This window comes from Danio rerio, chromosome 12 (genome assembly GCF_049306965.1).
Source record: "Danio rerio strain Tuebingen ecotype United States chromosome 12, GRCz12tu, whole genome shotgun sequence".
In the NCBI taxonomy this organism is placed as follows: Eukaryota; Metazoa; Chordata; class Actinopteri; order Cypriniformes; family Danionidae; genus Danio; species Danio rerio.
In genome coordinates, this window is record NC_133187.1 from 32,063,504 (window position 1) to 32,077,682 (window position 14,179).

General features: G+C 43.4%; 1 protein-coding gene and 1 long non-coding RNA gene across 17 annotated transcripts in view; one reads left to right on the forward strand and one right to left on the reverse strand.

The window, feature by feature from the left end:
- Positions 1 to 14,179, reverse strand: part of LOC108191726 (uncharacterized) — a 95,480-nt gene that overhangs the window by 58,561 nt on the left and 22,740 nt on the right. For 4 of the 9 annotated variants that reach the window (XR_012388052.1, XR_012388051.1, XR_012388056.1 and 1 more), the window contains exon 3: positions 13,827 to 13,932. The exons of the other annotated variants lie outside the window; for them this stretch is intronic. This is a non-coding gene — a long non-coding RNA (uncharacterized lncRNA). The remainder of the gene's footprint in view (positions 1 to 13,826; positions 13,933 to 14,179) is intronic. 9 annotated transcript variants of the gene reach the window in all.
- Positions 1 to 14,179, forward strand: part of afap1l2 (actin filament associated protein 1-like 2) — a 79,430-nt gene that overhangs the window by 30,480 nt on the left and 34,771 nt on the right. For 4 of the 8 annotated variants that reach the window (XM_021480360.3, XM_021480362.3, XM_690662.10 and 1 more), the window contains exons 2-3: positions 7,361 to 7,489; positions 13,595 to 13,669. In XM_021480360.3, the coding sequence (XP_021336035.2) occupies positions 7,361 to 7,489; positions 13,595 to 13,669 (204 nt within the window). The remainder of the gene's footprint in view (positions 1 to 7,360; positions 7,490 to 13,594; positions 13,670 to 14,179) is intronic. The other 4 variants (XM_021480361.3, XM_073918559.1, XM_073918561.1 and 1 more) reach the window with 1 other exon arrangement.

Consider the following 14,179-nt stretch of genomic DNA (forward strand, 5'->3'; position numbering starts at 1 on the left):
GCAGCAAGCGTGTTTCAACACCCTACCGAATTGTTTCCTCAATCACCAAGGGTTACCTAATACCCTTGAGGAAACCGGCTCCACTCGCAGATTGTAAAACCTTGCAAATGTGTTGGGTGTCACCCAGCCCGCAGCTCTACAGAAGTCTGTTAGAGGGGCGCCGCGTGCGCGCGCTCGAGAGGATGCGAAACTCCGAGTGGAGTGCGCACGCGCTCTCGGGGGACGCGGCTTATCTCGGCTCTGATAGTGAAAGAAAGGCATCCACAATCTAGTGGGAACTTATTTCGGTACGGCACTTCCCTGCTGCCGACCGTTATAACAGACGAAGAGCTGCTCAGATGATCTAAACTCTGAGTGCGGTCCGGATAATACGCAAAACGCGAACTGGACAATAAAGAAGGGCTGGGTCTGCCTCCTCCGAGGGCAGCGCTTGCAGGCTCACTACCTCGTATTAAAACGGAGTGGTAGGAACCTTGGGCACATATCGCGGGCGGGGTCTCAGGACGTGAGAGAAGCCAGCCCAATTACAGGCACGAGTCACTGACCGAAAAATGCCTCCGGGTCCCCGACCCTCTAATCGATATCAACGCGACCAGCAGAGCTGTCTTCAGGGACAGAAAGATACTGAGTCGAGGATCGAAGGGATCTGACGCGGCTTGTGTAGCGAGGGCGAGATCCTAAGAGGGCACGAGAGGGGGCGGGATGGATTAATTCGCTTAACGCCCCTGAGGAACCGGATGATGAGGTTATGCGTTCCCACGGTGCTGCCAGCCACCGCGTTATGAGAGCGGAGATGGCAGCCACGTAACCTTGAGTGTGGAGGGCGACAGCCTGCTCTCCAACTTCTCTCGGCGTAAAGAAAGCACAACGCTGATCTGGCAAATTACGGGGGTCTTCTCAGCGAGAGACACACCATTCAGTGAATAGACTCCACGTCAGGGCATAGGCGCGCTCGGGGAGGGGGCTCTAGCCCGAGTGACGGTATTAGCCACCGCAATCGGAGGTTACCTAAGTCTTCCTCGCGTCTAAAATCTCTTCAAAGATCGGCGAGGGTGCCAGGTGGTGCCCTGTCCCTGAGAGAGTAGGTGCTCTCTCGAAGGGACTGCCAGGGGAGGGCTATCGCGAGGGAGAGCTCTGACATCCAGGTCCGGTTGAGCCAGAGGGGCGCAACCAGCAACCTGTTCCTCGTCCTCTTCCTGACCTTGCACAGTAACTGCGCGAGCAGGCTCACTGGGGGAAACGCGTATTTGCGCGTGCCCCGAGGCCAGCTGTAAGCCAGTGCATCCGTGCCGAGAGCACTCGGTCAGGGAAAGAACAACTAGCAATGAGCGATCTCGGGGGAAGCAACAGATCGATCTGGGCTTCCCCGAATCGCGCCCATATCAGCTGAACAGACTCGGGGTGGAGTCTCCATTCTCCAGGACGCAAGGCTGCCGTGAGAGCGCATCGGCTGCACGGTTGAGCTTGCCTTAATATGAATGGTGTGCAGCGATTCAGCCGCGGATGACTCCAGAGGAGCAGACGGCGGGCGAGCTGAGACATGCGGCGAGAGCGCATACCCCCTATACGGCTGATATACGCCACCGCCGCCGTACTGTCCGTCCTGACCAGCACGTGTTGCCGCTCCAGCACCGGAAAAAAACGGTGGAGAGCGAGGAACACTGCCAACAGCTCCAGGCGATATGCCAATGCAACTGGGTACCTTTCCACAGGTCCGCAGCCGCATGCCCGCAACGCACAGCCCCCCAGCCCGTGTTGGAAGTGTCTGCTGAAACGACAACAAGACTGGACGCCTGTTCTAGAGACATCCAGGCCTGTAGGAACGAGGGGTCGCTCCAAGGGCTGAGGGCGCGGCGACACAGCGCAGTAACAGAGACTCGGTGTGCGCGCGCGTGCCATGCGCGTCTGGGGACTCGATCGTGAAGCCAGTGCTGAAGTGGTCTCATATAGAATATTCCGAGCGGCATGAAGCGGCTGCGGATGCCATATGCCCCAGGAGCCTCTGAAATAGTTTCAGTGGGACCACTATTTTACTGTCGAGCTCTCTCAGACAGTACAGCATCAGCTGAGCGCGCTCTCCGGAGAGGTGCGCTGCCATGGTGACCGAGTCCAGCTCCAGCCCGAGAGAAGAGATCCTCTGCACGGGGGCGAGTTTGCTCTTTTCTCGGTTGACCTGAAACCCCCACAGGTGGAAGTGCCAGAGCACTTTGTCTCTGTGCATAATCAACTGCTCCGAGAGAGGGCAAAAATCAGCCAGTCGTAAAGAAATTGAGTATGCAGATGCCCGCGAGCCGAAGGGGCGCTGAGGCACCCTCCGCGGGCTTGGTGAGGACCCGCGGAGACAGAGAGAGCCCGAAGGGGAGGGCTTTGTATTGCCAAGCTCGACCTTCAAACGCAAACCGCAGAAACTGTCGGTGGCGAGGAAGAGTGGAGACATGGAAATACGCGTCCATCAGGTCTAATGCTGCAGACCAACCCAGAGGACGAACGCACCGGAGGATGCGCTTCTGCGTGAGCATTCTGAACGGCAGCTTGTGCAGGCAGCGGTTCAAAACGCGCAGATCTAGGATTGGCCGTGACCCACCGCTCTTTTTGGGCACGATGAAGCGTGGGCTGTAAAACCCACCCTCCATCTCGGCTGGAGGGAGCGGCTCGATTGCATCCTTCGCCAGGAGGACAGCAATCTCCTCTCGCAAGACAGGGGCGGACAGGGGGCTGACCCTGGTGAATACACACCCGTGACTTGGGGGGCCGTTTCGCGAACTGAATCGCATAGCCGAGTCTGATTGTGCGTATGAGCCACCGCGAAGAGCTGGCCCGCGCTAACCAGGCAGGCAGAGCTCTCGCTAATGGACTCATCGCTACAATCGCTGACGTACCAGCAGTGGGGCAGCGCGGAGTGGGTGTGCTGATCCGGGAAGCTCGCGGGTCCCACGGAAAAGCTGGAGGTGAGATATTTGCTCTCACTCCAAACCCGAGCTCCGGAGGGGAGGCTCGAGGGGTGGGAGAAAGGAGACCGTCCTCCCAGCGCTCGTGAGCCACTGGCGAAACGCACCGAATCTGCAAGCTAGAAAGCATAGCGTCCCAGACTGGCAGATTTCGGGCTGTCACATCTGGGGAAGTGAAAAGTGCCCTTTCATAATATTTTCATGGCAGTAAAAAGTGCCGTTGGAAATGGGGCCCCGCCCTCCAGCGGGGAAAGAGCAAGTTCCCTCTTCTCCAGATGGCCTGTCCCAGGGGCGCTTCGCGGTCCGTTGCCGGACTTAGCGGCGTTCTGGGCAGGGGGGCTGCCTGCTTCCGAGGTGCCCGACGCGCTCGCTTCGCCTGAGGCGTGTGCGGGGGCGGAGCAGCTCTCGTAGGCGGGCGCCTTCGGCGAGGAGCAGGTATGAATGGCACGGCGGGCGGAGCGGGCTACGGACCGCCGATAAGACATCACCCACCAACTGCTCTCTCACCGCCTTGAATTCCTGGGTGAATTCACAGACAGTGTCGCCGAACCTGGCTGGGGATATGGGGAAGTCAAGAAAGCGGACTTTGTCGACTTTGCGCATATCAGCCAGGGGTGGCGCTCCTGGACCACTAATGTGGACATCGTCCTCCCCAACGCACACGCAGCGGACTCAGTAGTCCGAAGAGCTAAGTCGGCGGCGGTGCGAAGCTCGTAAGCCTGGGTTGGACCCACCCTCGTGCAGCTCGGCCAGCGCCTGCGCTTGGTAGCGCTGGTAGGTGGCTATCGCATGCAAGGCGGAAGCAGCCTGGCCCGCAGCTATGTAAGCTCTAGCTCCGAGGGAGGTAGATAACTTACAGGCTTTGGATGGGAGACGAGGCGGACCCCGCCAAGAAGAGGCGCCGCGCGGATTTACCGCCATCGCGCACTCAACCTGAGGAATCGCCACATACCCCCTGGCTGTTTCACCGTCAAGAGTGGTTAGGGTGGAGGAACACGCAGCACGAGCAGAAAAAAGTGCTTTACAAGACCGCGTGAGCCTACTGTGCACCTCCGGGAAGAAGGGAACGCCCCTCTAGTCGGTCCGGCCGCGGAGCTGGGGGATAAACCATCTCCAACCCACGGCCGAAGCAGCCCGGGAAAGCACGGCTAACATGTCCGTTTCAGGATCCGTAGTGACAGCGCTCACCAGCCCGAAGGGGGCGAGCGGGTCTGGATCATCATCGGACAATGAAAGCCCACCCTCCGATGCCGCGGTGGACATCTGGTCTCCGGTGTCATCGGGCGTAAGGGCTACCATCTGTTAGACGGATCGCTTCCCCCGCCCGAAGCTTGGATGGAGCGCTTAGAGGAGCGGGAGGTCCGCGGGCCCGTGGGCGACGGATTATCTCTCGCTGAAACCCTCAGATCTGCCCGAGTGCCCGCTGCAGAGCAGGGGACAACTGGGGTGGTTCACCCTTTTGCAAAGGCTAACCGCGATCTTGCGCAACAGTCATGGCATCGCAATGACGACATGAACTGCCCGCGAGCAGCGCATTAACATGCTGGACCCCCCAGACATGCAACGCAGTGCCCGCGCCCATCATCCGAGGACAGGAAACCACCGCATCCAGAAACGCACAGTCGGAGCGCCGTCCTGAAAAGGACGTGCTGCACGACTGTGTTGCTCTTTCTGTGAAGTTTGCAACTTTATACGCACCGCTCTGGAGGACCGGACCCAAAGAACGCCAGGCAAGGGAGAAACCCAGCTCGACCGTCTGCCACTGCGTGTACACACTCTGGACCGGGAGAATGCTCTCGTTCGCTCAGAATCGCTGGTCACAGCAGGAGGAACCCTCATCGACTCGATCAGAAAGTCTCTGAAGCGAAAAGGATAGCGTCTGCTGGCGCCAGGTGAGCTTATATACTCAGTTGATTGCTTATGCCGCTCACCTGCGCAGGCTTGCGCTGCCAATTCATTCTTAATTGGCCCGTTCAATACTCTTTCAGACGAGTAGCTTCTGAACCGAACCTCCCAATGCGTGGATTTTACAAATCAAATCCACTTATAGTGCTGAAGTTCCCCCCGAAGGGGAACCACAATTTTAAAATTATTTTCAACCAGCCAAAGTGGCTTGTGGGAGTGTCTGTCTAACCCGCCAAAGCTGAAATCTACCCGCATTTGGTGGGTGGGCGGGTGTTAATGCTAAGCCCTGTACGTAATGTAATTGATTGAGTGGTTCTGAAAGGCAGGAGTGGTTCTATGTTGTGCTTTGTGGAGTTAGTAGGTTTCACTGAGTTGCTAATAATTACTTCACAGGCATGTACAGTATGTGTCATTTTCATTGGTATTTTCTGTATTCAGGAAAGTGTTTACAGCTTTATAGCAGATTTTTTATTCCTGGTATTGAATTAAGCATTGAATGCAGTGGTGCTAAATTTGAAAAAAAAAATGGATTAAATATTCTAAATAAAACACATAATATAATTTTATACATATTGTGTTAAATTAAATATGATTAGTATAGTAATAATATTGATACAGTCATTTACAGTTTTTCTCAGTCACTTTGGTATATCATGTGTATATTATGGTATTTATGTTAAAATTTAGCAAAAAAGTAAGTCTATTTCTCAAAGCAACGCATACAAATACCAAAACACCATGGATTACCTGCAAAAGCCAGTCTCTTGCTCAAAATCCTTATTTCAACTCTCAAAACTACATTTCTGTGTCAATAAATGTGTCAGTGCCATCAGAATTAAAAGTCCTTGTGTCATTGTGTACGGAAAAGACAGTTAAATTACTTAGTCCTGTTGTAAATCAAACAGTGTACTCTGGAAGGGTGTTCTGATTTAAAATATGGCTATTTAATTTATTTATTTTTGCTTTTTGTACTAATTTGTTGGCAGATCATGTCATTGTGATACAGAAAGGAAAAGACAGCACTGCATAGTACAGAGAAAAAAACAAAAGCAGAAATGTAAACATAGGAATCTTCTTTGAGATGCACCTTCATTAGAAAAAGTCACAAAATTCCCCTGGTAGAAATTTATCAATTGTAGACCGATTTAGAAAAAAATAAGTCTAATGGAAATGTTTAGAAAAATGCATAATGACAAAACATTATGATAACTTGTTCAGCCATTTTACATGTAAAGACTTATCCCATGAACAATGAACAGTTGAATTGCTGAAGTACTACCACAATATATTGTATTGCACTTTTCAGAAACTAACTACAGAAATGCATCTACAATACTGCAAGACATAATAAAGCTAAAGTGCACTTTTATTACTAATGTACCTAAGTGTAATAAATTATTTAACATGTATTGCAGTAGCAGTACTACATTATAGTAGTAGTATCACTTCAGTACTCTTGCTGCTGTTGTACTATAGTAGTATTCAGTTGAATTGCAGTAGTTGTACTGCAGTTGGTTGTATTGTAGTATGTCAGTTGCTGTATTCTTTTTTTTTTTTTTTAAACTAGTAATTTTTTGTAAGGGCAATCTGGCTTTTGGCACAACGTGAGATGTGGACATTTTATGTTTATTTATTTGTATTTTAAAGTGTTTATTACATATTACAAATATTACATATATGTGTTATGCTATGTTTTGCTTTTTATTGTTTGCACTTTGGTCAACTGTGTGATTTTAAAGTGCATCATAAATAAAATTGAAATTGGAACTCACTTAATATATAAAACTGAACTGAACTAAACTGAATTTTAACTCTAAAAACTGGACTGACACAGTTTCAATTTACTAGAACTTTAATGTTAAGCTGCTTTGACACAATTTACATTGTAAAAGCGCTATAGTAATAAACATGAATTGAATTGAATATATTAAAGTCAGAATTATTTTTGAATTTTTATTTTCTTTTTTTAATTATTTCCCAAATGATGTTTAAGAGAGCAAGAAAGTTTTCACTGATAATTGTCTAATAATATTTTTTTTCTGTAGAAAGTCTTATTTTGGCTAGATTAAAAGCAGTTTTTTTAAACCATTTTAAGGTCAAAATTATTAGCACCTTTAAGCTATACTTTTTTGATAGTCTATAGAACAAACCATCATTATACAATGACTTGCCTAATTACCCTAACCTGCCTAGTTAACCAAATTAACCTAGTTAAGCCTTCAAATGGCGCTTTAAGCTGTATAGAAGTGTCTTGAAAAACATCTAACATTATATTATTAACTGACATCATGGCAAAGATAAAAGAAATCACATATTAGAAATGAGTTAATTAAACTATTATCTTTAGAAATGTGTTGAGAAAATCGTCTCTCCTTTAAAAAGAAATTAGGGAAAAAATAAACAGGGGGGTAACAATTCTGAGTTTAACTGTATGCTTAGTACAGGAGATCTTGAGCACTGCTATGATGCTTTTCTTTATGCTAACTCTGTTATTTGTGTGTGTTTAGTGCTGGAGCAGCTGTTGGAGCAGCTGCAGAAGTTTCTGAAGATCCTGGATGTAGAGAAGCTGAGTGGAAATGCCAAAGTACAGAAGGGCCTTCTGATGGAGCTGCTGCAGTCCTACAAGTCCTCCAATGGTACATTAATAACAACACACTGCCTAAACTAATCATCTCACTATGCAGAAACCCATCTCTGCAGATCACTGGTGGTCCATGAAGGACTTTAAAGGCATAGTTCATGCCAAACATTTTCTAACCATTTATTCACACTCGAGTGGTTTTCTGAATTTCTTTTATGAACACAATACAGGATAATCTGAGGAATGTTTAAAAAAAGCAGCCATTGACATCCATTGTAGCAATAAATAAATACTAAGGAAGTAAATGGCTGCTGGTTTCCAACATTCTTCACTATACCTTATTTGTGTTCAAAAGAAGAAAGAAACTGGTTTTGAAACAGTTTTGTAACAAGTGGAGTATATCAAGGTTATTTTAGTGAAAAAAAACTAGAATGAATAAAAATAAAAGTACAGTACTGGTAAACAAAAAGAAAAGATTTTTGATAATTTAAATAAAAAGAAATCATAATAAATGAAAAACTAAAACTAAATTAATTTGAAAAACTAACTAAATAAAGTATTAATAAGCAAAAATAATCTTCAAAATGAATATGGCTAAAAATCTAACCTGTGACTGTTTAGAGATCCTTTTCTACAGACAATCAAGACATCAGTCAAGACCATGATTATATACAAAAAACATATTTTATATAAACATAAAACATGCTCTAACTGTTGTGCATTTGCCAAAAAAAAGTCAGGCTCGTTAAACAATATATACATTCTTTAACATATAGAAGATGGTCTTAATTCTGCTTTTTTTTACTTTTATTCATTAAAGTTGCATTTGCATGATTTTGGATTCAGTGTGCAAACAATTACTTTATTTTTATTACTAAGAGTTTTGCACAAGAGTTAATGTAAGCTGTGCAAACACTAAACTTTGCTGTGGACACAGCAAACTACTATTAAAATCTCAACTGAAACTACATATATTCAAACTAAATAAAAATGTGTTCACAAGATAAAAACTAAACTAACCCTAAAAAAAACAAAAACAAAATTTTTTTGGATGAACAATCCCTTTATCAGATTTATCAACAGCTAGATTTGACAGAAAAGTTGTTTTGCCATTAAAAAACTACTATAAAGAGTATGAAAGGACAACTTTGTTTTAATTATTATTGTTTCTATTTGTGGCTGATCTTACACATTTGTATCATTGCTTTACAGATTGTTATGCCATTTTATAAATGATTTAGCAGAGTTGACCTGAATGTACTCAAAAAAAAAAAAAGATCTTATGCAAATGTTTAGTTAACTTAGTAACGCAACACAAAAAAGATAAAAATTAGACTAACCCATTTCATGATAATTGAAGCTGAATGTATGATTCAGGTCTTTCAATGTCTTTAAAATATGACAGTTTAATTTACCCCAGTGTTTTCAATGGAATTTCTGCGCTAGCCTGTTGCTACTGATGGCGCTAGTGGTTATAACGATCTTTTATCTTGTTTTACGACTAAACAACTAAATGAATGCTTAAGTCTTTTTAACTGAATGTATTGTAATGACATTACAACATTGATGCTGTAAATACAACCCTGGGACATTAAAAACAATCACATTAAGCTTACACTAGAAGTTTATTGTTGTCTTTAAAACCCTAGCTGTGCAGAGCCCATTGATATTTTCAAGACAAAATATCACTAAATACACATACAAATATTAGTTGCATCCCAAATAGCACACTATTCACTATGCACTCAACCATATAGTGCATGAGTTTAGTGTCATCCCAAATGGAACAATAATGATTTACTATTATTTTACTAATGATTTTTACTAAACTAAATAGTTTTCCCAGTACTGGGTTACAGCTGGAAGGGCATCCAGTGTAAAACATACAGCGGAATAGTTGGCGGTTCATTCCACTGTGGCAAACTGTTTACTCAAGTCTCAAAAAAAATGTGCGCTCCGCCAACCGAAATCATGCACCCACGCAGCCAAATCGAACCTCCGCAAACACAGCAATGACGTCACATTTGCTGCATGCACTCAAGCAAACTAGCGAACACGTCGAGTATAAACCAGGCTTTACACTCAAAAGTTGACTTTCGGTGCTTGTTCAAAGTATTTATTTTAAGTCAATACTAGCCTTAAGCTTTTTGGGGGACAACTTAATTGTTTTATGGTCAATCCATTTAAATTTGTAAAAGTTAACTCAATCGATGTGTGTTGTGACAGCATGAAGGAATTGTGTGGAACCCAGCATTATTTACAGTAGAATAAAATAAAATAATTCAGTGTGAGTTCACTACTTATACTATAATATCTGATAGAACAGTGCACAGGTATGTGATTTGTGGCACACTTATTAATGTTAAAGATCCTTTAATTTGCAATATTTCTCAAAACTGTTTAAGAACAGCACTGTAAAAAATGCTGGGTTCCACACAATCAATTTGTGTAGTTTTCACTCATTTTAGTGGATTGAACATAAAAGATTAACTTGGCCCTTGAAAAAACTCAAGAATTGTGTTGTTTCCGCTCATTTTAAAGAAGTAGTTTGAACAAACAGCAAATATCATTTTTTGAGTGAATAAATAATATGCTTATCCACAATGCAAAATGCACCCGCACTTATAGAAACACCCGTTTATATTTCAGCAGGGCACTTACAAAGCAAAATATCCTTATGGGGCGCAACAGTCATGTGCACATTTATAGTTTCAGTGTTGTTTAGAGAATCTGCTCTGTTCTGTCTTATTAGGGAGCCCATAATTTTGGTCCAAGCAGTGCTTCTTTCTTCACACAAGCATGGCTGTAGGTTTTTCATGTTCTGCTCTCGGGCTTGAGCACTTCCTCCTCTGGCTCCAAACTGTATCATTTTCCAAGGCTGTTTTTATCCACCAGGGACACTCACTTCCTTTTAGTAGCAGCTTATAAATAGCTTTCATTTCCATCCTCCAAATCCCGATCTGTTTTCACTGTACTGTCGAAACATACTTTTTTTGCTTCATCACACGGTTTCCAAAAGTGCATCAAAGCTGTTACCTGCCATGTTCCTCACATCTCCCATCGTACCATCTCCTATTTACACTTGATTTAGATTATCTAATTTATTGCGAAGGTCCAAAAATTGCTATAAAACCATCTTATACAGGCTGGGACTAAATCTGGACTTTTATTATGATAGAATATGACCTCTCTATGCGTCCCACTGGCCTGTCTTTGATGTGTACAGAAGTAGGGCCTCTGGAGACCCTTTGGACCCTTACACAAAACTCTCACTGTTCTTCTCTATAGCAGAAAACTATTACGTTGGGTAACATAAGTGAGAGATGAAAGCGTATACAGATCTAAGAAATGTTAAATATGAGAAGGAGGGGGTGGAAAAGTCAAATAAGTGCTGGAAGGTCCAGGCGAGGTTACTTTAGTGGGACAGAGAAAGTATCTTTACTGTAGTAAGTTCACATACAAAATAGTGGTTTCAGACGTTGTTGGATATGTAGGTCATACTTGAATTGTATGACTTTGTTGCATAAATAAGTTCCTCAAATTCATACAGATGATCTTGCCGAGCATTCACAGATTTTTATATTCACTAAATAATGTTTTATTTACCGGCAGCTACCTCTGCTCTCACATGGTCGCCCACAGAAGCTAAGCAGGGCTGAGCCTGGTCAGTACCTAGATGGGAGACCACATGGGAAAGGGTTGCTGTCTGAAGTGGTGTTAGTTTCAGCAGAAGGGCGCTCAACCTGTGGTCTGTGTGGATCCTAACGCCCCGGTATAGTGAAGGGGACTCTATACTGCTCAGGGAGCTCCGTCTTTCAGATGAGACGTTAAACCGAGGTTGTTAATAATCCTAAGATGTCCTTTGAAAAGAGTAGGGTTTAACCCTGGCGTCTGGCTGAGATTAAGACCTTTTATTATGTTTGGCTAGCTAAAGTGATCTACTCCTGGGAGGGGGTAGAAATCAGGGGCCGTGGGATTTACTGTACTTCCAGAAGTAAGTTGAAAGTTGGACATGTAATTAGAGCTGTAAGGCTTAACTTTTCAATCTTAGGTGTAAAATTCAATCTGTTGGAGAAGTCCAATAGATTAATAGTTACCGAAAAAGTCCACAGAGGAGGGGTGATCACCAGAATGGGGAAGTCCCCGAGTAAAATGAGAAAATATGATACACCGTGTTTTGGAATATGGAAAAACACTGTCTTTACACTGTTTTCATCTGTTTTTATAGTATTGTTTTTTATAATTGTGTCTTTTATACTTGTTTATGTAAAGCACCTTGAATTGCCACCGTCTATAAAATGTGTTATATAAATAAACTTGCCTTGCCTTGGCATCCTGGCCAAATTTGCCCACTGGGCTCTGTCCATCATAGCTTCCTAACTATCCCCATATCATAATTGGCTTCTTCACGCTGTATCTTCTCCACCATCAGCTGGTGTGTGGTCTGGTGCAATATGGTTGCCGTCGCGTCACCCAGGTGTATGCTGGTGGTGGATGAGGAGATTTCCCCCAAAAATGTGTGTAAAGCGCTTTGAGTGTCCAAAAAAGCGCTATATAAATGTAAGGAATAATAATAATAATTATTATTATTATTATTATTGTATTTGATGTGCAATGTTTACATAAAATCAATCTCTGTGTAGTTATACTTCGTAATCTACTGTAGTCAGAAGTTTGTTTGATATTTCTTAAATATTACTATTTTTTCAGAACATTCACAGAAAATGTAAACGTAAAATTTTTGTAATGTTAGCGAAATGATGGATTGTTTAATGTTTGCATAAAAATAAGACAAAATAAATTAATAAATGAATACAGGATGTTTTATGATAACTTGGTCAGCACTCACTCAAAAAAGGAGTTTGCTGTTTGTTTAAACTAATTATAGGTCAGTGTAGGTGTCAGTATAAGTGATCATAGGTCGAGGTGGACACCTATAACGTCCCACAAGGTTCTGTCACCTCTCCTGTTTGACCTTTATATGCTCCCACTGAGCCAAATAATTAGAAAGAACAAAATTTCCTACCACAGCTACGCTGATGACACTCAGATCTACCTAGCCCTACTGTTTAATGACTACAGCCCCATTAGCCACGTTTTCAAAAGCGAGAGGGCCAGGGCCAGTCATGTTTCCACTGTCAATTCCGGGGCCTGATCGGGCCAAAGCGGGGCTTTCTCGGGGCCAGCGGCCGGCCTTTTTTGGCCCGCCGAACACCTTTCGTTATGATGCCATGGTGTGCTTTATCTGGTGATTCTCACTGAAGTGGGCGGGTGTGTGACATTTGATTTGGGGGACATTCTGGGGGTGGGGTTTGTGTGACGCGCTGCAAACTACTAGCCCGACAATGGAAATGCGACATGATTTCGGCCTCAAGACTTAACCTCCCAGGCCATTGGCCCTGCCCAGCCCAATAAAAGCGCTGGCTCGCACTGGCCCGACAGTTTTTTTTTTTTTTTTTTTTTAATAAAGGATCAAATAATTGAATTAATAACAACGCTAAATGTTATACCTAGGAAATCTTACTATTATTGTGCTGTGAATTTTAATGGTCAATAGTGACAGCATGAAAATAATTATTGGTTTGTCAATTTCAGTCACGTTTTTTTTTTGTGTAAATTACAAATGTCTCCTGACAATTCATATCTATTTACATATCAGCTAATTGATGTTAACTTAGTATGAATTTGTTTAATTTCATTTGCATTTTATACAGGTGGGGTTACATTTGGATGTTATTTTTTTTAAATGACAAATTATGCATTTATCCATGAGTCTCATCCTACCAATTTTCTTGAAATTGCAATTTAACAACATACATCATCTCTTGAGACTTGCAATACATAAAAAAATATTCATTGGATTTACTAAACTGTTTTAAGGTGAGTGGTTTCAAACAACTTATATAGGCTAAATTTAAACAAACAAAAAAAGTCGAACATTACTCAATTGAATTTGTTTGTTTAAATTCAGCTCATATACTGTACCGTACATTGTTTGTAACCACTTACCTTGAAAAACTTTAGTAAATACAAAGAATCTTTTTTTTCAGTGTGTTGTTGAATTCTGTTTGCACAAGCTCAATGTACAGTAAAAAAAAAAAAAAACTTTTGTGCATATTAGTTCAAATGTCTAACCCACTCTTTATTCCCTGTTATTCAGCAGGTGGAGATGAAGAATACATCTACATGAACAAGGTCATTGTCACATGTCAAACCCAGGACAAAACAAACAGAGGTGAGCCTTAACCTTTACTTTCATTAACTTCTGCAGGTGTGAGGATGCAAACATGTCTTTCTCACATTGTTGACTGATGTATGTTTGTGCAGTGTGTGTGTGTGTGTGTCTGTCAGGTTTAGAGGGGTGACTGGCTGAAGTGTTAAACCCAACTCACCTCCCCCACTCTTCACCATTTCCTGTCTGTTTCTCAGTAACTTGTCTCCTCTTCTCGCTCTCTGCCAGACCCCCATCTGAGGCCAGGCCGCTTTGTTTAGATTTCACTGAAGAATGAGAGTAACAATAAAACCAGACTTAACATTCACATCGCAGCCGTCTGCACCAAAAAGTTGCATGCATGACTAAGTGACTAAACCAATAGCACCATGATAATAAACTCTTTTATATTACTTTAATATTTTTGGAGGTGGTTTTGCCTTTAAGTTGACAGGACAGTCTGATGACAAGAAGGAAAGTTGGAGAGAGAGTCGGGGGATGCGATCAGGATAGGTTCACGAGTTGGAACTCGAA